Genomic DNA, 27,966 nt, shown 5'->3' on the forward strand with positions numbered 1-27,966 from the left:
CAACAAGACAAATATCAGAGCAGAGCCTTTGAGTGACGTGACACTTGAACGGCATCCCCGCTCCCTACTCCCAAATCTATTCTGTACACACTTGTGTCTAGGTATCCGGTGAAAACAGGAATGTATCTTATTGTCTGGAAAGTCCATCTGCAAATTGTGGTATATTATGAAGTAGGCTAATTATTGGCCCGGGTATATGTTATCATGCTTTATTTTGCCTCGTGTCTCTCTTGTCTGCATGTCATGTCCGAACATGACATGCCATTTGGGCCACCAGGTGGAGCTAAGATTTCAGGTATAGTGCATTTTATTTTCTCCACCTGCTCAAATAGCTGGGTCATGTCCTTAGGAACAGGGTAGACAAGAGTTTTAGGTCATAGGATGATATTTCTGTCCAATGCAAGTTCACAGAATCATTCTCAATTCACCGGTAATCCATTTGACGGCTGTCTTAAACTTCCTTGGTAAATCATTCCATTATCAAATAATATATATATATTTTTTGAATCATTTGAACGATAATAGTAATAATGAAGAATCATGTTGTAATCTACAGCTGATAACAATCTGGTGCAAGTTGTGGGAGCAGCAATCATGATAAGTCTGGTGGCATACTCAAGCCTGCCACAACTGCACATGTCAAATCCTCTTCATAGAACTAAACAATAATTTAGAAACGGATTAAGTCAAGAAGAACTTTCTTCTGTCTTCTGTTAATAAGTTATAGCCTTAACAGTCTTCTAAGATATTAGTGGCAGTGTATGCAAACGAAATAAACTCCTAACAATATTACTTATTTTTTGTTGCTCAAATACTGTCTTATCAACAACCCTAATTTCGTCAACTTAACCTGAACCATCAAAATGCATGGACAATAAAACATTAACCAAATAACCATTCCTATACCCACTCACAGGAAGTTCAGTACAATTAGTCAAATCAACTTGTACCTCCACAACAGCTGCATGTTAATCCCTCGATACCATAATAATAAATAAAAACCCAGTGTCAAATGAATTACTCAACTTTTCTTATCCGACATAAGAAGGCAAACTTGTGACCGACAATATTTTTTAAGAGGGAATCTTTAGCCCAAGCCAGATATTTTTTTTTGTTTATTTGAAAATTATACCACAGTAAGCTTGGACGCCTATAGTGCCCAAAACGGTCAATATGGGATCACATTTACCATGTTAGAAATTCCATGGCAATGTTTGCACACGCGCACACACACACAAGCAGTCACGCACACATACAAATACACAAGCACAAGCACACACATACACACATGAACACATACACTCATACAAACATATATCTATACTGTATATAGGTGTGTAAGTTTGAATATGTGTATGTGTGTGTTTCTTTCGTAGGCCTTTCGGTAGTGTTCAACACATAAATCAGTATTTTAGGAAAGCATACATTTAGAGGCCTGTAGTAAGGATCCATCCAGTGGATCAATATCAAACTACAAAGCCTTAAGGCCACCATCTTGTTTTTCTTTTAGAATAACAACAAAAAAAACTCCTTTCTGGGAAACTTAATGTGCCAGTGTCTATACTCATTACTCTTCATGCCCCAAAATAAAAAAATCTAGTGCCATTTTTATTTTTCATTCTTTTTTTAAAGAAGTGCATCTATTTGTACTTATCCATCAGAGACGTGCATTCGCATGTGGTCATTGAAGTGCTCAATTTGGTCGAACTTGGCAGGGCAGACGGAGCACACATAGGTGGTCCCTTCTTGGCAGCTTGCCTCCGCAGCCACACCCACTCCTGTTCCGACCCCACCCCCTATTCCGGCGCCTCCGCTGACGGGCATGGCGAGGGCCACCACTCCGGCGCCGGGTTCGGGCACGGCCATGGGAATGGAGACGGGGCCACCGGCGCCTGCTGCCCCGGACAGCCCTGTGATGGCGCCCCCTGTGCTGTGCAGAGCCATGTGTCTCTCCAGCAGGGTCTTGTGAGAGAACTTCTTCTTGCAGATGTAGCACTCATAGGACTTCTCTCCACGGTGCAGCCGCATGTGGACGTTGAGGGAGCTCTTTTGGGTGAAGCGTTTGTTGCAGATGCTGCACTGGTAGGCACGCACCCCTGTGTGTGTGACCATGTGTTTGATTAGGTAATCCTTCAGGGAGAACGAGCGCCAGCAGATGCTGCACTGATGTGGTTTCTCACCTGAATATACACAGAAGTCACAGTCATTAGGAGGAGAAATGGGAGACAGGAAAACACAAAACCGTGCTAAACAACGAAGGACACCGACAGCGCAACTCAATTCTTCCAATGTAGCCTTGAAAATGTAATTTTGCAAATGAACGAGGACTGTGCCCGTCACAAAACAAGTTAAACCCAATGCCCTAACAAAGTTTGACCTCACTGCCAAGCAGCCATTGTTGATCGGCACACTCGTCCTCCATCTGTTTATGAATAAGTATCTCGGCTTGAATATATTTTTGAAACTATTTAAAATAACATCATTCTGCTCTTAACTGGAATATAAAGAGCCCGATTATGAATTCTGGTAGAATTAGAACCCATTCCAACGTCCTGCTCAGTGGTAGTTGCCATCCCTCTTTTTGACCTTTTTAATATTTATGCACCAACCCCCACCCAGTGATAAAACTCTAAATTACAAATAGTAATCAATGTGTCATATTTTACAGGACTAGCTTCATTGGCAACCATACAAGACCTGAAATATCACTCACTGTATTAATCAAATACAGAATATCAGTTATGATGCAGGCTGCCAAAGTTCATTTTTCAATGTGACAGAGCCTTAGAACTAATTTGTACCGCTCAGCTGAATCAAAATCAGGGATTGACATTAAGGTAGCCTAAAACTGATATTTCTGGTTCCTCCCCATTGTTTAAGTGAAGACAATTGATGGCATTTCTGTGTGTAAACAACTAGGGCCATAAAATGCCAGAAATGTTCTGTCTTTCACTTAAACAATGGGCAGGAACCAAAAAGATAATATTTAAGCTACTGGAATTATTTGCAGTTTGGTTGTTTTCAGTTGTTTTAAATCTACCTGACCAATGGGGAAACCACAGAGCAGGCTCAACTTGCCCGACTGCCATGAATTCAATAAGGGGAGAAACCAGAAAGTTAACTTGCCCGACTGCCATGAATTCAATGAGGGGAGAAACCAGAAAGTTAACCTGCCCGGCCAGTAGGGGAACCCTTGATGTCAATCCCTAAAATTAATACTTCTTTCATGCACAGAAAACCTATGTAATTTTCCTTATGCCAGTAAAATATTTGTTTGCTATTAGCCATCCATCAAGAAATAGCCTATATATTTCAAGCCACTAAACAAAATAAACATTTATCCATGGCTACATTTTAACTTAAAGAACCATTCATTGTGTTTGTGTATTTTATTTGCAAATGTACAGGGAAATTATTTGAACCACAAACCACTCATGGCAATATACTAGTGTTACATGCAAAATGGTAAGAGGAGCCAGTGTACTCACCAGTGTGCACAAACATGTGTTTGACATAGTTCTGTTTAGCAGTAAAGGTTTTAGTGCATAGAGTGCACTCATAGGGCTTCTTCTCCCCCTGTCCCATCTGGGCCGCCTGTTGCTGTTCCCGCGCTGCCTGCTGCTGTACCATCAACTGCTGAGAGAATGGGGGCATACTAGGGGGCGGCACGGCCACAAACTGGGGCTGTTGGCCTCCCATGGACTGTGGCAGGCTGAAGAGGAAGGGTTTGTTGTTGCTGGCCGACTGTGTGGCAAAGAGGTTGGGCAGGTAGGAGTTGCTGGCCGTGCCCATTACCTGGGTGTTGCTGGTCATGGTGAGCGGCATCCTCAGGTTGCTGGTAAGGGATTCGGCCTGACGCATATAGAGTGGGGCACTTGGCAGGGACTGGGCCATGATTGGGTTGGGCAGGGGCTGCAACATATTACTGTCGCTAGTGCCGTGGGATGTGCCCCTGTCCTCCATCTCATGCATCTGCTCTGGGGAGGAGTCATTGACATCGATCTGCACTGGGGTCCCCTCGCACTGTTGCCCCTCTCCAACCCCTTCCCTCCCAAAGCCAAGCAGGTACTGCTGCTGATCCACGGAGTCTGGCTCAGTACCAATGGAGGAGCTTACCCCTGAGTCAAAGCTTTCACCCTTCGGCTCACTCTCCACACCCTCAACGTGGTCTGTATCTCCTGTGCACTCATCCATACCATAGCTGCTGTACTCGTCCTCTGCCTCCTGCTTTATGTGAACGCCTCCTGTCTGTATGCGTACCGGTCGGGGCTGCTTGCGGCAGTGGGTGGTCTCAGGAGTGGATAGAAAGCGTTCCATCTGCTGTGATCTCTCATGGATGCGGGTGATCCACGGCGGGTCCTGGTCATGCTGGTCCTTCTGCGTGCCCAGGGCTGGGTCGTAGCTTGTTGTCATACTGGTTACGTAGTGGGAGCGCTCACGGGTTCCATTCTGCAGTGAAAGGCCGGAGTAGGAGTAATGCGATGTGTACGCTCGCTCTAGGCTCTGCTGGGACGTGGCCTGCATGTACACTGACTCTGCATCGCTGCTGGGCCCAGAGGTGCCTGACTCCGGTGTGCCCCGGGGAGTCTCCTGCCCAGAGTCCCCTGGGTTGACAGGGAACCCCCCTGGCCCGGCCAGGCCCACATTCTGGGACACGATGCGGGTGCACTCATCGATGACCGTTTTGATCTGCAGGATGCTGGCAGCAGTGAGGATCTGGAGAGCTTCCGATTGGGAAACCCGCAGGACCCCGCTGTACATGAAGTCTATCAGCTTCTGGATGGACTGCACCGAGACCACCGAGGGGACCTCAATGTCACTGTAGCCCAGGAGCAGCTTGTCCTGAAAGAAGGGGCTCCCAGCGGCCAGCACGCAGCGGTGGGCTCGCAGCATGCTTCCATGGATCCGAACAGTCACGTCACAGAAGTGCCCGCGGTTGCGCTGCTCATTGAGGGTCCCAAGTACAGAATTGCTGAAGTTGTGGAGATTGATGTTATGAATGCGCTCGGTCATCCCCTTGCAACTGATGTCACCTGGAACAAGAAGAAGAAAACACCAAACGTTTTAAATGATGACTCAATTTTTAGGAATGTGGGCCACATGATGAGCAACAATCTAATAAAAAAAAAATGTGAAATTGATTATCAAATACATTTTGAGAAGCAACACAGCTGCACTGTTGTAGGGACATAATCACGATATTTAGCACAGATATGCCCAATTTAATCCACTTCAACATATGACCTTTCCCATCCACCCCATGTGCTTTCCTCACATTTCGGTGATCATCTTCTTTTATGTTATTTCATGGTATGTTGGCATTTGATATTGAAACAATCATATCATTCGAGGTAAACTAGCTGGTTAGTAGTTGGATGAATGTCTGCACAAAACAGCACGACAAAGGATCTGTAGGGCAATAGCGAGAACGAAACAACCAAGATGGTTCCCATCCAATTAGTTTTGTTCCTATCTTACAAGTCTGGTGATATATTTTCTATGAGACTCCAAACGCCCAGTAGGTGGTGGTGTGGGTTTAGACTATAAAGCCTCGTTTATCAGCCTTCAGCGTGCACTGTGAAGTGGTTCCTAACTACCCTACTCTCCGAATTTCAGGACGTTACACAGCTAGGCTTAAGCAGTGTTTAAGTTTGTATTTGCGCCCATCTCCTTGGCTAAAATGTAGAAGTCAAACTCACGAATGGAGTAGTGACTGCCCTTAACAGAAATTGTACATAATAAACTACAAATCTACAAAATGGCTCAGCTATAGGCTTCCTAATATTTCACGCGTTACAGTATTGCTCTCAATTCATGCATTGTTAAAGCTCTTCTTAGATATCTACATGTTGAATTAACAAATTGCTACAAAACAATATACGACTTACTTGTTGAATGTTTTACTTTTATCACGGACATTTGTAGATCAGTTTAACAAGACTGGATATGACAATGACAATCAATGGCATCCAATAGCTTTGTCACTCCACACATGGACGCTAGATTCATTGAATGGTTTAAACAGGGTGTTCTACTATTTTACCATTACATCTCATCTCAATATAACATCATCGATTTTCTGAACCTCATCTGTATCAAATCACTAAATATTATTTAGCATTAGTCCTCCAGCAAACAGCCTCATTATACTATCCTCAACAACAACAAAAATGAATGGCTTCTCTGTAAGACTGAACACCTGTTAATACAATCTGTATACGTTTTACATATTTTCATTCATCCACATAACCCACACCCGGAGCGCAAGGGTTTTTAAAACCACTGCTATAATACAGCGCCTCTCCCTTTACTCACTGGGTACATACTGTACATCACACACACACACACGTTTATTCATATAGCACCTGACCCCTCTTCACTACCATCACCCTTGTAATTATCATATGCTTCGCAGTAAAACTACAATGAAATTAGGCTACTTTACTATGCAACCATGGTGACAGAAAAAAAACCACCTCCCCTTGATGTTAAACACGATCATCAAGATCTATCTAGATAATGTATATTCATGGCCACGCCTTGCTTTTAGGTCAACAAAAAGGAGAGCTCTCAAGTGATTACCTTTGACCACCTGTCAGTGAATGATGAAAGCCTTGTATCTAGGTGACTATTTACTATAAGGTATTATCGAAGACATTCTATCAAAACCAAGGGAAGGACTAATGAATACCATTTATTGTTATTAATTCCTGGGGAACCAAATTATCGTAAATATATATAAATAAATGAAACAGAAAAAAAACGAATTCAAAGAATGAGAACAAACCAAATCACATCCAATAGGATTACTATAATCAGAAACAGAAAATGTTAATGATTGCAACATGCAGGACAGATTTGGTATGTATGAATAAAACCATATTCAATGTCTGTTTAATAAATGCGAAACACACCCATACTGCTAGTGTAGCCTAACTATGAGGGGCACTGACCGACTGACCACAGAAATATACTCACACAGTCAGATGACGCTTGGTTGGGAAGATGTGTGTGAGGCTGGTGATGAGGCACGGGACACACTGCTACAGGTTCCTGGTGGAGGTGGCTGAGAGAAGACCAGTGCTAGGCAATACCTTCCGTCCTCTCTGCTGCCTCTATCATAGGTCGCTCTGCCACAGTGGTCTCTTCAATACCACCCTATAGGGGGAACAAGAAACAATTCAGAAATCAACATGCTCAATCTGAGAAAGAAGTGTCTGACCTTGATACGTAGAGACCGACTCAAGCGACTGTACTCGTAACTTACAAAAGGCAACTGGGAAACTTTGAAGTGGTGACGTGGATGCAAGGCAATGTATATGTTCTAATTCCCAACGTAAAGAGTGAGTGGACCTTCTAGACTAATACTCTAGTGGACAGTTAACCGCCAACTATACGTCAAGGTTGGAAATCACGTGGCCAAATCTCTTTTCAGTCGTTATCCAAACCACTGGTCAGTGAACCACACACAGCCAAAGGAGACCCATCCACCTTTCGGTCTGATGTACCCACAATTATATTATATCTCCTCATATCATATTTGTCAGTTCTGAATAAAATGTCAAAGGCTATAGACATGCCGTTATGCTCACAGTCTGATCGTTATCAGAAAAGCATTTAGAGACCAGAAATGTCTACAACCTGCCTCGAGCGGACCTACAGAGGACACGGGAGCTTGAATCAATTTAATAAAAGGTTGCAACAATCGCAAAAGGATTGCTCGCCAATATAAAAGTCTCCAACTGGATTGTGTGTGTGTGTGTGTGTGTGTGTGTGTGTGTGTGTGTGTGTGTGTGTGTGTGTGTGTGTGTGTGTGTGTGTGTGTGTGTGTGTGTGTGTGTGTGCGTGTGCGTATACCAAGGCCGTACTGAACGTGATTTCAAATCCCTGTTTTTCCCAGTCCCTATGTCTTGAGCGTAAAAATCGTCTCTCTAGGTTTCAATACTCATTACCAAGTTCCAAACTGCCTCTGGAAGCAATGTCAGAACAAGAATTGTTCATCGGGAGCTTCATGAAATGGGTTTCCATGCGCAATGCCAAGCGTCGGCTGGAGTGGTGTAAAGCTCGCCGCTATTGGACTCAGTGGAAACGCGTTCTCTGGAGTGATGAATCATGCTTCACCATCTGGCAGTCCGACGGACGAATCTGGGTTTGGCGGTTGCCAGGAGAAAGCTACCTGCCCCAATGCATAGTGCCAACTGTAACGAGGAATAATTTGGGCTAGTAAAGGGAAATCTTAATGCTACAGCATACAATGACATTCTAGATGATTCTGTGCTTTCAACTTTGTGGCAACAGTTTGGGGAAGGCCCTTTCCTGTTTCAGCATGACAATGCCCCCTGTGGCACAAAGCGAGGTCCATACAGAAATGGTTTGTCGAGATCGGCGTGGAAGAACTTGACTGGCCTGCACAGAGCCCTGACCTCAACCTCATCGAACACCTTTGGGATGAATTGGAACACTGACTGCGAGCCAGGCCTAATCACCCAACATCAATGCTCAACCTCACTAATGCTCGTGGCTGAATCGAAGCAAGTCACCTTAGCAAAGTTCCAACATCTAATGGAAAGCCTTCCCAGAAAGGTGGAGGCTGTTATAGCAGCAAAGGGGGGAACCAAATCCATATGAATGCCCATGATTTTGGAATAAGATGTTCGACAAGCAGGTGTCTACATACTTTTGGTGATGCAGTATATATATATATATATAGTTGAAGTCGGAAGTTTACATACACTTAGGTTGGAGTCATTAAAACTCGTTTTTTAACCACTCCACAAATTTCTTGTTAACAAACTATAGTTTTGGCAAGTCGGTTAGGATATCTACTTTGTGCATGACACAAGTCATTTTTCCAACAATTGTTTACAGACAGATTATTTAACTTAACTTATTTAATTGTATCACAATTCCAGTGGGTCAGAAGTTTACATACACTAAGTTGACTGTGCCTTTAAACACCTTGGAAAATTCCAGAAAATTATGTCATGGCTTTAGAAGCTTCTGATAGGCTAAATGACATAATTTGAGTCAATTGGAGGTGTACGTATGGATGTATTTCAAGGCCTACCTTCGAACTCAGTGCTTCTTTGCTTGACATCATGGGAAAATCAAAACAAATCGGCCAAGACCTCAGAAAACAAATTGTAGACCTCCACAAGTCTGGTTCATCCTTGGGAGCAATTTCCAAACGCCCGAAGGTACCACATTCATCTGTACAAACAATAGTACGCAAGTATAAACACCATGGGAGCACGCAGCCGTCCTACCGCTCAGGAAGGAGACACGCTATGTCTCATAGAAATGAACGTACTTTGGTGCGAAAAGTGCAAATCAATCCCAGAACAACAGTAAAAGACCTTGTGAAGATGCTGGAGGAAACCGGTTAAAAAGTATCTATATCCACAGTATAACGAGTCCTATATCGACATTACCTGAAAGGCCGCTCAGCAAGGAAGAAGCCACTGCTCCAAAACCGCCATAAAAAAGCCAGACTACAGTTTGCAACTGCACATTGGGACAAAGATCGTACTTTTTGGAGAAATGTCCTCTGGTCTGATGAAACAAAAATAGAACTGTTTAGCCATAATGACCATCGTTATGCTTGGAGGAAAAGGGGGGAGGCTTGCAAGCCGAAGAACACCATCCCAACCCTGAAGCACGTTGGTGGCAGCATCATGTTGTGGGGGTGCTTTGCTGCAGGAGGGACTGGTGCACTTCACAAAATAGATGGCTTCATGAGGAAGAAAAATGTTGTGGTTATATTGAAGCAACATCTCAAGATATCAGTCAGGAAGTTAAAGTTTGGTCGCAAATGGGTCTTCCAAATGGACAATGACCCCAAGCATACTTCCAAAGTTGTGGCAAAATGGCTTAAGGACAACAAAGTCGAAGTACTGGAGTGGCCATCACAAAGCCCTGACCTCAATCCTATAGAAAATATGTGGGCAGAACTGAAAAAACATGTGCGAGCAAGGAGGCCTACAAACCTGACTCAGTTACACCAGCTCTGTTAGGATGAATGGGCCAAAATTCACCCAACTTATTGTGGGAAGCTTGTGGTAGGCTATCCGAAACGTTTGACCCAAGTTAAACAATTTAAAGGCAATGCTACCAAATACTAATTGAGTATATGTAAACTTCTGACCCACTGGGAATGTGATGAAAGAAATAAAAGCTGAAATAAAACACTCTCAACTATTTTTCTGACATTTCACATTCTTAAAATAAAGTGGTGATCCTAACTGACCTAAAACAGGGAATTTTTACTAGGATTAAATGTCAGGAATTATGAAAAAGCGAGTTTAAATGTATTTGGCTAAGGTGTATGTAAACTTCCGACTTCAACTGTAAATATAAAAAATGGTGTTACTATGGCGTACCATATTAGGAGCTTATGATCAGTAGCACATGACAAAACTTTAGGACGGTAAGGGTGCTCACGAACGGCTAGATGTTCTTTACCATTCCGCCATCAGATTTGCCACCAAATGCTCCTTATAGGACACATCACTGCACTCTATACTCCTCTGTAACCTGGTCATCTCTGTATACTCGTCGCAAGACTCACTGGTTGATGCTTATTTATAAAACCCTCTTAGGCTTCACTCCCCCATATCTGAGATATTTACTGCAGCCCTCATCATCCACCCGTTCTGCCAGTCACATTCTGTTAAAGGTCCCCAAAGCACACACATCCCTGGGTCACTCCTCTTTTCAGTTCGCTGCAGCTAGCGACTGGAACAAGCTGCAACAAACACTCAAACTGGACACTTTTATCTCAATCTCTTCATTCAAAGACTCAATCATGGACACTCTTACTGACAGTTGTGGCTGCTTTGTGCGATGTATTGTTGTCTCTACCTTCTTGCCCTCTGTGCTGTTGTCTGTGCCCAATAATGTTTGTACCATGTTTTGTGCTGCTACCATGTTGTTGTCACATTGTGTTGCTACCATGCTGTGTTTTCATGTGTTACTGCCATGCTATGATGTTGTCTTAGGTCTCTCTTCATGTAGTGTTGTGTTGTCTCTCTTGTCGTGATGTGTGTTTAGTTCTATATTTTCTTTTATTGTTATTTTATTTTTAATCCCAGCCCCCGTCCCCGCAGGAGGCCTTTTGCCTTCTGGTAGGGCATCATTGTAAATAATAATTTGTTCTCAACTGACTTGCCTAGTTAAATAAAGGTTAAATAAAAATAAACAGTCAAATCATATATACCCTAACACATAAGGCATTCATGGAGAAACACAAAAAGGCATTCAGCTACACCCTGCATGTGATTCTCAGGTTTACAGAGACGCTAAGCTATACAAGTATACAGTGGGGTACGGAATTATTGACACCCTTGATAAAGATGAGCAAAAATGACTGTATGAAATAAATAATTGAAATACTGTTTGCAACGCAAAACATTTTGGGAAATTATATTATTTTATACTAATACAATTGCTCAGAAATACATTTTGTTTAACCCTTTACACTCGTCTCTGTATAGGAGTTGAAAATGGCATGGGCACTGATAAATGCCTAGATTGGTACAGTAACATGCTATACATAACGTCCGAGCTCAGGCTCTGTGCTTCACAGCTCCGTATGGGTTTTGACTGACAGACGCTCTAAACTTGAGCATTGCGCGCGACGAGAAATTCCCCCCATCCCTCCCTCTAATTGGGCAACTGTCGCAAATTTTTTGGGCTGACCGAGTGAGGGAAATTCTGTTAATCAAGAGGACTCGATGTATGTTTGAAAGATTAGACGTTGAGGATTAAAAAGGAAATACTGCTTTGATGTCAGACAAGGAAGTCCAAATGTGCACTTCACATTTCCATATCATAAACTCATGTCATATACAGTGTCCATGTTTATGATCACTATGTTTGATGTACCGTTACAAGACGACATGTTATTATACCCTGGGTTATTCTGAACAGAATTAGCCTATGTTTGTCTATTGTGATGAACATTTGCAGCGACACACGCACTTGAATGGACTCGTAACTCCTTTCTATGCGCACCTATATCTGTTCCCCTGAATTGCCTTGTGAAAGCTTAAGACCGCAATATTGTGTTTTATAATGGACCGTTTTTTGGGATTGTGTAAACAACAACAGTAAATAGTGTGAACGCGGAGATGCAGGGTTGTGTTCCAAACAGCTGCAAGCGTGCTTGCTCTAGTTCCTCAACGGCACAGCTAGGAGAGCTCAAAAAAAGCACCTTATAGTTGAAGACTCTTTTTTGAGATTACTTAGGAAATCTGCACACTTTGGAGAGGTGTGTGGCCACTTGGAGACGCCAGTTAGTCCTCTCACTCAAACTCTTGTAATTATTTTGTCTTGTGTTGCACCTACACCACATGTTTCAGGAATGTTCTTACCATGTTACTGAATGTATCCAGAGTATTTTCAGATTTCGTTATCAACAAATCTGGCGAAAAGTACAGGAAATGTCAAATGCACATAAAATCAACAGTGTAATGTTTGGATTCAGTCTTGTGTCAGGTGACCTGTTGTGTCCTCATCTTTGGTCTAATCATTTCCATAATCTCCAAACTGTTCCCTTTCAATTGCTACCATGGTTATACCTTTTATATTTATTATGTAAGAAACATTTAAATTTAGCCCTATCCATATAGGCCAATTCCCATAAGTTAACCAGAAATGACACCTTTTTAAAGGGAAAAAAGGTAAGTGTCAAAATTATTGACACCTCTGTTTTCCATACCTTTCAATAGCTCACCGTGCGAGGATAACGACACTGAGCCTTTTTCTAAAAGAGGACACATTGGTCACATGGAGTGGGATCGTAGACAATTCCTCCATACAGAATTTTTCTAGATCCTTGATATCCTTCGTCTGCGTTTATGGATTGCCCTCTTCAATTCAAACCAAAGGCTTTTAATGGGTTTCAAGTCTGGAGACTAAAATGGCAATTGCGAAATGCCGATTTTGTGGCCAATTAAGCATTTCTTTGTGGATCCACTTGTAGCCAAGTTTCAGCCTCCTGGCAGAGGCAACCAGGTTTTTGGCTAAAATGTCCTGGTACTGGGTAAAGTTCATGATGCCATTGACCTGAAAAAGGGCGCCAGGACCAGTGGAAACAAAATAGCCCTGTAACATCAAAGATCCACCACCATATTTTACAGTAGGTATGGGGTTCTTTTCTGCTCATACATTCTCATTTGGACGCCAAACCCACCACTGGTGTTAGCGGCCAAAGAGCTTTATTTTCATGTCATCTGACCAAAGCACTGGTTCCAATCCAAGTGCCAACTCCAGGGATGTACATTTGTTGGGTGACATGAAGAAGAAAAAATATGACCCCTACCGTTTAGAGACATTGTTACTTGTTAAACAAAATATTTATCTGAGCAATTGTATTAGTAGAAAAACATTTGAGCATACAATATAGCTCAGTATTTTATTTATTTATTTTATAACAGTCATTTCTGCTCATCTTTACCAAGGGTGTCAATCATTTTGGATCATACTCTATGTGTACGACCACAAACTGTAAGGGTCCAACTACGGCCAGTTTATGCATCCTCAGGTTTTTACTGTTCACAGAATGGAGGAAATGTCCATATGTCAAACTCAAAATAAACCTAATCATATCATGAAGTTTTCTGAAGGATACATAAATACTCATATTTAGTTTGAACACGTTCTGTTGTGATTTTCTTGTTTAGATGCTGTGACTGATATACGTATAGTACAACACAAACAAATGTATTCTCATCAACTCAGCCAAATGTGTCCATGTCTTCCCATTCAAAAAATGTAATACAATTTCTGTCCATATGTGTCCTTCATCTATTACAATCTATTTTGCTGAATGGTCTTCATGAATAGGATCATACAGTATATAGTAGGAATATTATGTTAAGCACTGAGGCTTGATTAAACCCTTACATTTCAGTAGAGGGGTATCTGGGTAACCAACAACAGTTTTAATATTCTAAGGAGCCAACAATCCTTACATTTATTTGACTGGGAAAATGTACTGGCATCAAGTTACACAACTTGTATTAACTTCCGTTCATGACTGCAACAGACAAAGAAGACATAACATGTGACGGCAATGAATACAGAATTGTCTCCATAAATACTTTATGTAATTTATCTTTTCATCAGATTTTATTTTCTGCTTTTGGTTATCTTACCCAGTCTGCTCTGAGCTGAGATATTTATTTTTCTAAAAAGGGCTTTATTTATCCTTGCATACTTTCCATTGTATTAGTAGGCCTATGCCCCTGGCAGACCAGCCAGATGAACATAATTAAACACTGATTTGTAGATGCACAGCAGCAGTCAAAGACAACCTTCGGAAAAACAATCAAATTGACATAAACCAAGAGAACACAATGTAATGCCCGACTAGTTAAACGAAAAAAGGGTTCAAAAAGGCTTCTTCGCGTGTCCCCATAGGAGAACCCATTTTGGTTACAGATAGAACTCTTTTGCGTTCCATGTAGAACCTTCTGTGTAAAGGGTTCTACAAGGAAACCAAAAGGGTTGTACCTGGAACCAAATAGGGTTCTCCAAAAGGTTATCCTGTTATCCTATGGGGACAGCCGAAGAACCCTTTTAGATCCTAGATAACACTTTTTTTTTTTTACAGAAGAGAGTCATTGTTTATAATTTCTATTGTAGAAGGCATGGTTTGGAGTAGGAATGTCAGTGTGATGTTTGAAAGAAATAGAGAGATAATAAGCTTCATTAATCTTAATTTCCTTGAAAATATGACATGATACATGTGGACCTCATTAACCTGTTTCCTAACAACCAAATACCTGTGGTGGTGACACTACAGAAGATTGACATACAGCATCACCCCTCTAAGACAATAGCTGTGTGCCACGACATGAATAATGTTTATCTCCATTGTCTTACTGAATTATAGTTTGCGGCACAGTAAATAAAGCTGTGAGTATGTGTTGTTTGTTTTCTATGTTGGACAAAATGGCACCATGGTTCCATAACAAGCCATTGCTTTGTACTAAATCACAGGGTTTTAGGTCAAACAGCTCAAAGGAAACAAGCTTGGATAGCCTCGCCAACTAAGCCATCAAGAAATTACATCATAATTCAATTGCTCACAGACACATTATGGCCATTTTTTTGTGTTAAAATCACAGCTAAGATGTTGATGATTCTCTCATGGTAGCCATATTATTTTGATATAGGGACTTTGCAAAATACCTTCCAATGAAGCCATGAACCAAGTCTGTAGCCATGAACCAAGTCTGAAGCCATGAACCAAGTCTGAAGCCATGAACCAAGTCTGAAGCCATGAACCAAGTCTGAAGCCATGAACCAAGTCTGAAGCCATGAACCAAGTCTGTAGCCATGAACCAAGTCTGAAGCCATGAACCAAGTCTGAAGCCATGAACCAAGTCTGAAGCCATGAACCAAGTCTGAAGCCATGAACCAAGTCTGAAGCCATGAACCAAGTCTGTAGCCATGAACCAAGTCTGAAGCCATGAACCAAGTCTGAAGCCATGAACCAAGTCTGAAGCCATGAACCAAGTCTGAAGCCATGAACCAAGTCTGAAGCCATGAACCAAGTCTGAAGCCATGAACCAAGCCTGAAGCCATGAACCAAGTCTGAAGCCATGAACCAAGCCTGAAGCCATGAACCAAGCCTGAAGCCATAAACCAAGCCTGAAGCCATGAACCAAGTCTGAAGCCATGAACCAAGCCTGAAGCCATAAACCAAGCCTGAAGCCATGAACCAAGTCTGAAGCCATGAACCAAGCCTGAAGCCATGAACCAAGTCTGTAGCCATGAACCAAGTCTGAAGCCATGAACCAAGTCTGAAGCCATGAACCAAGTCTGAAGCCATGAACCAAGCCTGAAGCCATAAACCAAGTCTGAAGCCATGAACCAAGCCTGAAGCCATGAACCAAGCCTGAAGCCATGAACCAAGTCTGAAGCCATGAACCAAGTCTGAAGCCATGAACCAAGTCTGAAGCCATGAACCAAGTCTGAAGCCATGAACCAAGTCTGAAGCCATGAACCAAGCCTGAAGCCATGAACCAAGCCTGAAGCCATGAACCAAACCTGAAGCCATGAACCTAGCCTGAAGCCATTAGCCAAGTCTGAAGCCATTGCTATGCAGCTGAAAAGATGTTGAGTGATGCATGGCAACAGCTGAAACACACCAATACCAATAGGACATCCTCAATTGTCTAGTGACCCCTAATAATCCATACAATCACAATAAGGTCCCAGCAGCTACACTTGCGGACCCCTGATGAAGCACACTTGCCAGGACAGTAGTCACTCTTTGACTTCTCTATTGCCTATCCAGTATGCCCATTGCCCAACACTGACTAAACGTCAGACCTTCCTATTCCTACTATCAGGTAATTTGTGGTAAATATCTCCATATGAATTTGAATTCAAGTACAATAGTACATTCTATATTAAGGAGTGTCATAAAATGTACATATCATCATGCACGCATGCAAGCGCACACACGGTATGCACTCACTCTCTCACTCACTCACATTTGAAAGCACATAAAGGGGCCTTTTTCTATTCTTACCATAGTGCTTTGGAAAAGTGACAAAGTGCTGAAATCATGAGGGAAATTACACTAGTTTACAATAAGCCAGCCAATGCAGGTGTAATAGTGTGGTCAGGGTCATTCTATGATGACCTGATGACAAAGGCCCCTGCATGGCTAGATTTAGACAACACGAGCATATACATTTCCTCCCTGGCTTCAGTTGCAATCTAGACATGTAAAGCCACCTGCCTGAGGGGTGAAGTGAGGTGAATACGGGCAACAAAGGCTTCAGCTGCTCAGACTGTCACTCACAACAGTGATTCCATTTTAGCTGTGACACAGTGGGTGAGCAGCAGCCAGCTCCTACCTGCAGTGAATGCTAATCAGTCCAGGGGTCTGTATCTCTGCCTCCTTCCCTCCTCCCTCCCCTGTCTTGGACGAAAGGGGCTGATGATCCTTCAAAATTAATTAGATCCTTTTTGGAGGCAGCCATTTTCTTTCACTCATTATGCCTCTGCCAAAATCTGTAGCTTTTTTATTTTCATCCCCGTTCAGGGGGAATCCAACTATACTTGCGAAATATTATGTTCTTAAAAACAAAAGTGCATTTATTTGTCTGATATCGATCTTCCCCACAGCTCTCCCTTTCTCTCTCTATCTCTCTCCCTGCACTGCACTGTGTTTCCCTCTGTAGTTAGCTGTCAATAAGTCCCCAGAGGTCAGTTCGTCTGCTAGAAATCAGACACAATGCTATAGACTGCCAGTGCCATGCCCTGCTGCCACAACAAAGACCACAGGAAGAAAAAAAAAGGTGGAGAAATGGGAAGAGAGCAGCATCACCAGTCTGACTTCAGGATAATCAGAGCTGCTTTAATTAGTTGGCAACCTCATGACGAATACTGTGCTGAATTTGGAAATCAGTTTCATCTAGGGGGGAAATGAAAAGGTGGGGGTGGGGGATGGGGTTGAGGACAGAGATGAGAGGCGGGTTTGTGAAAGGAGACGATGTCAGCCATGTGAATAATATACATCTTGAATATGCAAATGTGACTTCAATACACACAACAAGCGTATATTTTCTCCTTGATACATGTGAGCCTACAGGGGGGCGGGGCGAGGGATTTTCATGGAAATGAACCAACCCATTTGCTTCCTTGGGCGTTGAATAATCTGGGATGTGTATTGTGTTGTGCATACTGTGCCATTCAGAAGAATATTCCCACCTATTCTGATTTTATTTACTGCTAATAGCTATTATCCATTAATGCAGCACGTAGTGTTTTAATTATTTTTGTTGTTGCACCTGAGTACTATCAATCTGGTTCAACCATTTCATCACCATGTAATTCATACTGCCGTGCCGAAAATAAAGCCTAAGAAAATGGGTCCGCTTTCAACAATTGTATGGTATTTGCACACTGACGAAATTGCTAAAAAAAATTATGTTTTACACCAGATGAAATAATTATAAACACAAATGTCACGAGTGGAAAACTTCATTCAAACCTCATTTGTTTCCTGTAACGGTATTGTTGATGTTAACTAAGGTATGGTCTGACAGACATCAAACCCATTAGCAGCTGCCCTACTGTTTCATCAAGGCATTTCTATAATTTCACACAATTTTCTAAATTGTTTGACTAACGTGAATAACCAAATACACATAGGTCACATCTATTCATTCACAGCAAGGAGCTACATTGCACATAAATTCACCAAAATGTATACTAAATCTGGATACGGCATAAATAAACAGAAGGTAAATGGAACAATAGTGCAAATGACACTCTGATCTGAATACATTATTGGCCAATTGATTGTTCAGTTCTCTCCCAACAACATTCTGTTGGGTAATTAAATTAATGAGCAATATACAGTACTACATCTCATATTACAGTTGAGTGGTTTAAAATCAAACCCTTGTGCTATTAAGTATAAACATAAAAATTACCTGATAACATGTTTAATGCGCCCAAAATGCACAAACACTCTTTAGTAGAATGACTGGAAGCTCAATCTCAGGTTTTAATAGATTTATCCTTTGTTCTGCTTATGAACTTTGTTGGCAGAAAATCCATCACGTTTGAAAATCAACATGAACAAAACACCTACACACTGCTACAAATATCTAAAAATCCCCCTCCCAAAAAAAGGTCACATTGTCATGACGAGATGTGCTGAGTTGTCTACAATCCTTACTAGCTTTTTCTCATTTTCAAAACATGTGTCGGACTTAACGAAGCCAAAACATACATGTTTCCAAAAAGGTACAGTAATTGGTATGTGCCAATAGCACAGGTCATTTAAGTCAAAGCAATGCCACCACTCAACACATCAGAATGAGTTCATCAATGATAAATAACATGATAAACATTGCCCTGTTCTAATCTAAGTTCTCTCCATTCTTAATGTTTTGGGGTCATTTGAGTTTTTGCCAACAATGTATAAGCTTCAAAAATGGTTTCAAATGATCAAATGATCAGTCCTTGTATCCATATCTATGAATTTGACAGTGGTTACATTTCAGGGTAATTACTAATTGCGGTTCCAGTAAAATTACAGCAAAATGTTAGGTTAGGAACACTGTTGCCATACCATCTCAGAATTGTTATGAAAGCACTACTACTGAAAGTTATGCAACAATCTATAACAAATACATTAGAGGGGATGTTGCGTTAAAAGCTCCCATTTGGTTGTGACATAACTGTAGCCTGCATTGCTTTAAAAAAAATCTCCAGAATGAGCTGGAAATATAATGGGAACATTTTAGGTAGAATGATCGGGGCGGCAGGTAGCCTAGTGGTTAGAGCGTTGGGCCAGTAATTGCAAAGGTTGCTAGATCGAATCCCTCGAGCTGACAAGGTAAAAATCTGTCGTTCTGCCCCTCAAGAAGGCAGTTAAGCCGCTGTTCCTAGGCCGTCATTGAAAATAAGAAGTTGTTCTTAACTGACTTGCCTAGTTAAATAAAGGTGAAATAAAAAATGATTGAATGGACTACAGCTTACATTGTGTGACCAAGTGCTTATTTGCAAGTAGCCTACACACAGCGTGCTGTAGTCTGTTCAACCATTGTACAGTTTTTATTTTTATTTGAAACATGACAAAATAAGGTTCTGTATATTTGCATTCTTCTGTAAACATTTTGTGAATCTTCTACTGAGACTTGATGAGTTATGCAAGTATGCAAGGTAGCCAAATAGGGTGTAAACCAATAGAGTCCACTCATTAGCATTAGCCGTAATGGGAAAAACGGTTGCATTGTGGTATACCAGGAGATCAGTAGCTGGGCAGGGGTTGGTGGGTGAGCTCATAGAGCTAGTCCTTCAATCAAACATTGCCAAAGATGTAGATTGGCACCCATATGCTTTGCTAAGGCATTTTTTCCTTGTTCTTTTTCTTTCGATGGCACTATTGCATCTATCAGGACATATTTTCCTATGGGAAATGCTAACAGTCCTGCGTCTTAGTAACTCTTAGTAACTCTACACACACAAGACTTTTCTTGAGATTACGAGAAATTTATTACGTGACCAGAACATGACAGTTTCCCGTGATCTTGAGATAACAAAAGTAAAGACTAGGGCTACTTGAAAACATGCAATGACATAACAATTCATCAAAGTTTGAGGCAATTATTCCATAATGAGTGACGCAAGCATAAGCCTGTCTAACTACAAAAAAAATTGGCTGAACAACTTGTTCACTTAATTCATTGCATGTCAAGAACTCCCAGCCAACACCCCTTCTACTTAATATTCCTAGCATGATTTACTTTGCATTCATGAGGTTTATCATAAATACTTGCAGATGTAGGATTTAAATTTGATCACCCTGTTGCGGGAGAACAATTCAAAACTTGGATTTGAGGTTTAAAAAGGCTTCTAAAGAAATTTCAGACTGGATTTTCCCTCATGAAAAATGTATCAACGCCTACAAAAATGTCCATTAATTATAACATAATAATAATAATAATAATTCACATTTCCTGTTGCTGCAGGATTATTTTAAACTGGCTCAAAATCCTACATCTGTACAAATGACCCAAGTATCTTGAATATCTCAACATTAATCAAGACAGGAACTCAAAACAAAGTTGAGGCTTAACCATAAATTATTCTCAAACCATTGATCAATTCCATCTTGAGGTAGCCTACAAACAGTACTTGTAAAAGCAGTCAATATCAGGATGCTGTTTGAATCTCAGGCTTGGTTGCCTTTTGATATGCATTTCAGTGGGTTTCGTGTTTCACAAAGCCATTCAGAAAACAAACCATTTGACCACTCATGTGACCGTCTTTAAAATGCTTTAACCCTGAAGCAGATATTTGCACAATTGCAGTCTCATTATTTTGGCACAGCAGGTGTCCATGGCAACTGCCAAATTTGGAAGAAGAAAAAAAGGAAGAAAAATATTTAATTCAAGAGAAACAGTATAAACACTTGACCTATAGGATGTAATAAGGAATCTCTGAATAAAACAGTCATAGATTTTACATACAAAGCGTTCTGTCATTGCTTTACACCATACCACACTCCAAAGCCAAACCCAACACAGACTTCTGAAGAAGGGTATGTTGTTTAAAAGATACAGTCATATTGTATCTTGTTAGCTCTTATAACCTTTGACCTCTCTATAATAGTTATGCTGGCAGACTCATCTTACTTCGGTGCCAATGGCCTGCTGGCCAGCTTCTCATCCAGCTACTGTAACTAGCTACAAAAGCTTACACATTGCATCAGAGATAGAGAACATTTCAAACACACTCTCACACACACACAAACACTTACACAAAGTATTTATAAAGGATGTGTCATTCAGGAAACAAGGGATTGTTTGTTGTTAATCCAGAAGGGGTAGACGCAAACTGCCAACCTGAAAATATAAGGTCTTTATAAACTTGACCCATAGATTAATAACGGTGTTGCAAGGTGAACTAGTTAAGAAAGCCAGCCATTTCACAAGAATGAAGCAACGAGCCAGAAGCTCGCTGTTGTTTTTTCTGTTTGAGAAAATAATAGCAACGTGATTTAGGCTAATAGCAAGAGTGAACTGCGATGACTACGGTGGTGTATTAAAAGTTTAGTAATCATTAAACCATAAACCATTTGGCATTGTCTCAATATTTCCAATTTATAATGACAGAGGGACTCTTAAAAAATGAAATAAGAGCCATGTCAGCTAATCGTGATAACAAATATTTTGTTGTTGCTCAACAGAGACTTTGTCAAGAAAAGTGCGACAACCAAATCATGAAATAGGTAAACGCCTGCTATTGTCTTCACAAGATGGCATAAAATATATTTCTAAAATCAATACATTTCATGACAATACGTTTGAGCGAACTACATCCTCTTTGACTTCATAATTTAGGCTAGGACAAAACAATCATTTGCACAACTACTGGCTAATGTGTAAGGCTGTTGCAGACACAGATAATCAGAGGACAAATAAAAAAACCTTGACCAGCAATGTTGCTCAAATGTACAAGTCATTCTACCAAATATTTAATTTGCCAAAAATGTAATTGCGATACCTTGATAATTGTCCTTTAGAATGTAAAGTGGCCTGCAGTAGACCACCAAAGCTTGCATGAACATAGGTTACAGTCATGTATTATCTCACACAGTATAACAATTGAACAGAGCTTAAACAACACATGAGACAACTAGTTTTACTATGCTTGACATGCAAGCTGCTGCAACATGTAAAAGCAAGTAGAGAGCAGAAATTCTTACAAATTCTTGAAAGAAGAATAACAATGTGTCTGGATCACTAGGTCATATCCCCATTGTGACCTGTTTTCTCTTACCCCTACAAGAAAGCACACTTGTCATAATCTCTCTAAAAAGGTTCGCTACCTAGATGTTAAATACTCTGAATCAGTCAGCACACTTTCTAAAAATAATACTGAGAAGCTAGCTTATATAAAGAGTATATTATGAGTATCATTTCACAATCCTGATCCATTTCATGCAAGCGTTCGGCTAGAGAAAGAATGCAAAAGCAAGAGTGTCTGTTTCTTCAGTGGATATTCATAAAGCAAAAATAGATTTGTTTGTGCATAAACCAAAATAATTTCATAAAAGAAGTAGGGCCGAACTGTTTTCATCGGTAAAGCAAAACATCTAAAGATATGACTGCCAGCTATTTCCTAAAATATAATTGCTACCCTATTAATAAAAAGTAACAAGGTGTGGAAAGTCCAAATAGCATTTACTTTGTGGGTCAACTCTGGTTTTATAACACAAATGCTGTTGTGCAGATTATACGTCTCAGGTTTTTCCATTGCACACCAATGTCCCTGTGCGTTTTTTAATGGGATATAGTCCGTCTTACAGTTTTGTCTACAAGTGTTGTTCACTAGCATGGGGTCTAAAAGGCTTTTCAGGAGGTCTAGGTGTAAACAAGCAGAATATAGGTCTAAACTTACTATGGAATAATCCACACATTTTCCTGAAGAAACCATTTTATTTATTTCCTAAAACCATCTTCAGAAACGTTCCCTTTTGAATACACAGTGATCTCACCATGACTTGTAGAAAACCATATGGCTGGCGGGGTTAGCTGAGGACACACATGCACCTTGGCAAACATACAACTTCCCTATTAGAATCCAAGATACATTTCTCACATCAGTGAAATGCCCGAGCCCTCGTGGATGTGTTTAAAGAGTAAGACGGAGAAAAAAGGCATTACATGACCCTGTCTTTTGCCTAAATCAAATCATTTTTTAAGGAATTCAAGAACAGCACAGCAAGAACGTACAGACACTACCGTAAAGGCTAAAAGAGATTCTAAAACAATAAACTACTGTAGGTTACAAAGTCCTTAGATCAATGGCAATCTACCATAAAGTTCACTAAATATGTGTTAACGCTACATGTTCTACTCCATCATAACCCCACGAAGGTATTTTCTTTTGAGTGTGCTGAGAAAATGCATGGTTTGAATAATAATGGCTTTGTTTCCCTTTATTTAACTCAAACATTGTCTAATAAATCCCAATACATAAACATGGTAACAATATTCTTTTCCAGTGTGCCCCTTGGCTGCGGTGTGGGTTTGAATGTAATTCAGCCTTATTATCTGACGATCAAGCTGATTCACTATACATTGTAAGAAGTAGTCATGTCAGATCTGGCACAGAAAACTGACTTACATTGTACTGTCAAAGACATAAGCCGAGGCAAGAGAGATAATATAGGCCTACTGCTTGACACCATATAGAAAATCCTTTCAACAAAGTCTCCTGTTGGACTTTTGGTTCTTTTTTTTATAACTGCAATCTAAACATTGGAAAGGGAGTGGCAATCTATTCACACAGTTCATGACTATTAGAGGTAGGCATATAAGCATACACTGTGTACCTTTGTGCTAAAACATAGCCCTGGTGAACCAGTTGGGTTTGCCATCTCAAGCATTATTTGAGTTATATGCATATTTCACAAGTCAGAAGTGACTGTCACTGGGCAAGAATGTTAACACTATCCAGTGATCTGCTCAGATAGCGTGCTCTCCAACTTGCGAGTCAGCTGCCAGAGTTTGGTAGTTTTCAAGCTTATCACTATTGTGAAGTTTGATAGTTTATCAAATAAAACAATATAGCCTAGTGATCAATATCATTGTGGTTTGACCCTGTACATTTTTTGGGTAATAAAATGTGTTAACAACTCTTCTTCATCTGATAATAGGGTAACTTAAGGTTACTTGCGTAACCCTAGTTCTCTGTAGTACAATCCCTGTTAAGTGGGTTCTCTTAATTATTTGTTTTCGACATCTCATTCGTGAGATTCTCCTACGTAGCTTGAAGAACCAATGGAATACAGTGCATTAGGGGAAATATTCAGACCCCTTGACTTTTTCCACATTTTGTTATGTTACAGCCTTATTCTAAAATGGATGAAATTGTTTTCCCCCCTCGTCAATCTACACACAATACCCCATAATGACAAAGGAAAAACAGGTTTTTATACATTTTTACAAATGTATAAACAATTATAAACAGAAATATCACATTTAGTAAGTATTCGTACCCTTTAATCAGTACTTTGTTGAAGCACCTTAGGCAGCGATAACAGCCTCAAGTCTTCTTGGGTATGACGCAACGAGCTTGGCACAACTGTATTTGTGGAGTTTCTCCCATTCTTCTCTGCTGATCCTCCCAAGCTCTATCAGGTTGGATGGGGAGCGTCGATGCACAGCTATTTTCAGGTCTCTCCAGAGATGTTCGATTGGGTTCAAGTCCGGGCTCTGGCTGGGCCACTCAAGGATATTCAGAGACTTGTCCCGAAGGCAAGTTGTCTTGGCTGTGTGCTTGCGGTCGTTGTCATGTTGGAAGGTTAACATTCTCCCCCAGTCTGAGGTCCTGAGCGCTCTGGAGCAGGTTTTCATCAAGGATCTCTCTGTACTTTGCTCCGTTCATCTTTCCCTCGATCCTGACTAGTCTCCCAGTCCCTGCCTCTGAGAAGTGGTTTCTGTCTGGCCACTCTACCATAAAGGCCTGATTGGTGGAGTGCTGCAGAGATGGGAGAACCTTCCAGAAGGACAACCATCTCCACAGAGGAACTCTTAAGCTCTGTCAGAGTGACCATATGGTTCTTGGTCACCTCCCTGACCAAAGCCCTTCTCTACCGATTGCTCAGTTTGGACGGGCGGCCAGCTCTAGGAAGAGTCTTAGTGGTTCCAAACTGCTTCCATTTAAGAATGATAGAGACCACTGTGTTCTTGGGGACCTTCAACGCTGCAGAACTCTTTTGGTACCCTTCCCCAGATCTGTGCCTCGACAGAATCCTGTCTCGGAGCTCTACGGAAAATTCCCTCTACCTCATGGCTTGGTTTTTGCTCTAACATTCACTGTCAACTGTGGGACCTTATATAGACAAGTGTGTACCTTTCCAAATCATGTCCAATCAATTGAATGTACCACAGGTGGACTCCAGTCAACTTGCAGAAACATCTCAAGGATGATCAATGGAAACAGGATGCAGCTGAGATCAATTTTGAGTGTCATAGCAAAGAGTCTGAATACTTATGTACAGTGGGGAGAACAAGTATTTGATACACTGCCGATTTTGCAGGTTTTCCTACTTACAAAGCATATAGAGGTCTGTAATTTTTATCATAGGTACACTTCAACTGTGAGAGACGGAATCTAAAACAAAAATCCAGAAAATCACATTGTATGATTTTTAAGTAATTAATTAGCATTTTATTGCATGACATAAGTATTTGATACATCAGAAAAGCAGAACTTAATATTTGGTACAGAAACCTTTGTTTGCAATTACAGAGATCATACGTTTCCTGTAGTTCTTGACCAGGTTTGTACACACTGCAGCAGGGATTTTGGCCCACTCCTCCATACAGACCTTCTCCAGATCCTTCAGGTTTCGGGGCTGTCGCTGGGCAATACGGACTTTCAGCTCCCTCCAAAGATTTTCTATTGGGTTCAGGTCTGGAGACTGGCTAGGCCACTCCGGGACCTTGAGATGCTTCTTACGGAGCCACTCCTTAGTTGCCCTGGCTGTGTGTTTCGGGTCGTTGTCATGCTGGAAGACCCAGCCATGACCCATCTTCAATGCTCTTACTTAGGGAAGGAGGTTGTTGGCCAAGATCTCGCGATACATGGCCCCATCCATCCTCCCCTCAATACGGTGCAGTCGTCCTGTCCCCTTTGCAGAAAAGCATCCCCAAAGAATGATGTTTCCACCTCCATGCTTCACGGTTGGGATGGTGTTCTTGGGGTTGTACTCATCCTTCTTCTTCCTCCAAACACGGCGAGTGGAGTTTAGACCAAAAAACTCAATTTTTGTCTCATCAGACCACATGACCTTCTCCCATTCCTCCTCTGGATAATCCAGATGGTCATTGGCAAACTTCAGACGGTCCTGGACATGCGCTGGCTTGAGCAGAGGGACCTTGCGTGCACTGCAGGATTTTAATCCATGACGGCGTAGTGTGTTACTATTGGTTTTCTTTGAGACTGTGGTCCCAGCTCTCTTCAGGTCATTGACCAGGTCCTGCCGTGTAGTTCTGGGCTGATCCCTCACCTTCCTCATGATCATTGATGCCCCACGAGGTGAGATCTTGCATGGAGCCCCAGACCGAGGGTGATTGACCGTCATCTTGAACTTCTTCCATTTTCTAATAATTGCGCCAACAGTTGTTGCCTTCTCACCAAGCTGCTTGCCTATTGTCCTGTAGCCCATCCCAGCCTTGTGCAGGTCTACAATTTGATCCCTGATGTCCTTACACAGCTCTCTGGTCTTGGCCATTGTGGAGAGGTTGGAGTCTGTTTGATTGAGTGTGTGGACAGGTGTCTTTTATACAGGTAACGAGTTCAAACAGGTGCAGTTAATACAGGTAATGAGTGGAGAACAGGAGGGCTTCTTAAAGAAAAACGAACAGGTCTGTGAGAGCCGGAATTCTTACTGGTTGGTAGGTGATCAAATACTTATGTCATGCAATAAAATGCAAATTAATTACTTAAAAATCATACAATGTGATTTTCTGGATTTTTGTTTTAGATTCCGTCTCTCACAGTTGAAGTGTACCTATGATAAAAATTACAGACCTCTACATGCTTTGTAAGTAGGAAAACCTGCAAAATCGGCAGTGTATCAAATACTTGTTCTCCCCACTGTAAATAAGGTATTTCTGTATTTGATTTTTATAAATTTGCAAACATTTATAAAAGCCTGGTTTCACTTTGTAATTATGGGGTATTGTGTGCAGATTGATGAGGGAGAGAAAAAGTGTATCCATTTTAGAATAAGGCTGTAATATAACAAAATGTGGAAAAGTCAAGGGGTCTGAATACTTTCCGAATGCACTGTTTGTCTGTGAGAGAGTGGCGAATGAGTGAGACCCTCCCCTCATACTAAAGAGCCTGCCCTCTGATCATTCTCAAGCATGCCGAACTTCCTCACAGTCTTGCGAGTATGGGGAATGTGGTAAGATTAGGGTTGCAAAGGGTCAGAAACTTTCCAGAATTTTTTTCCATGGGAGGTTAAGCCCGGGAGTTTTTCTTAAATTTGTCAAAAAAGTTAGCTTATAACAGTGAATCCTTTTTGGGGATACACATAAGGCAATTCTAGGTCTTGTGGCATATTTTGGTTAAACTTTCCCCAATTCAATGGAATTGCAACCCTCTGCATGCACAGTCCATTCTTCCATCACATGTACAGCTGATTCTCAAGATATTGCACACTAATGAGATGCTATTGAGCCCACACTACTACACTGTCTGAGCCAAGGACTGCATGTTTTCTGGTAAGTTTTGATTACAATACTGGGTGGGGTGAATATATTTTATATGACATACATGATTTTTTGTTAACTAGTAAATAGTAGCCTACAGCAAAGTGTGTTAAAATTATTTCAAACTTGTTAGCAATTTCTGCTAGTTAGTTTTGGCTACCATGTGGGTTTTTAGCCTGCTAACTGAGGAGTGTTAATT

General features: G+C 41.2%; 1 protein-coding gene across 1 annotated transcript in view; it reads right to left on the reverse strand.

The window, feature by feature from the left end:
* Nucleotides 1-802: 802 nt before the first annotated feature.
* The window catches only part of LOC139536970 (zinc finger and BTB domain-containing protein 20-like), a 35,325-nt gene continuing 8,161 nt past the window's right edge, over nucleotides 803-27,966 (reverse strand). The window contains exons 3-5 of the mRNA XM_071337738.1: nucleotides 6,979-7,158; nucleotides 3,489-5,033; nucleotides 803-2,180 (exon numbers count right to left, since the gene is read on the reverse strand). Coding sequence (XP_071193839.1) covers nucleotides 1,651-2,180; nucleotides 3,489-5,013 — 2,055 coding nt within the window. The 5' untranslated portion in view covers nucleotides 5,014-5,033; nucleotides 6,979-7,158 and the 3' untranslated portion in view covers nucleotides 803-1,650. The remainder of the gene's footprint in view (nucleotides 2,181-3,488; nucleotides 5,034-6,978; nucleotides 7,159-27,966) is intronic.

The sequence above is a fragment of the Salvelinus alpinus genome, chromosome 13, assembly GCF_045679555.1.
Source record: "Salvelinus alpinus chromosome 13, SLU_Salpinus.1, whole genome shotgun sequence".
In the NCBI taxonomy this organism is placed as follows: Eukaryota; Metazoa; Chordata; class Actinopteri; order Salmoniformes; family Salmonidae; genus Salvelinus; species Salvelinus alpinus.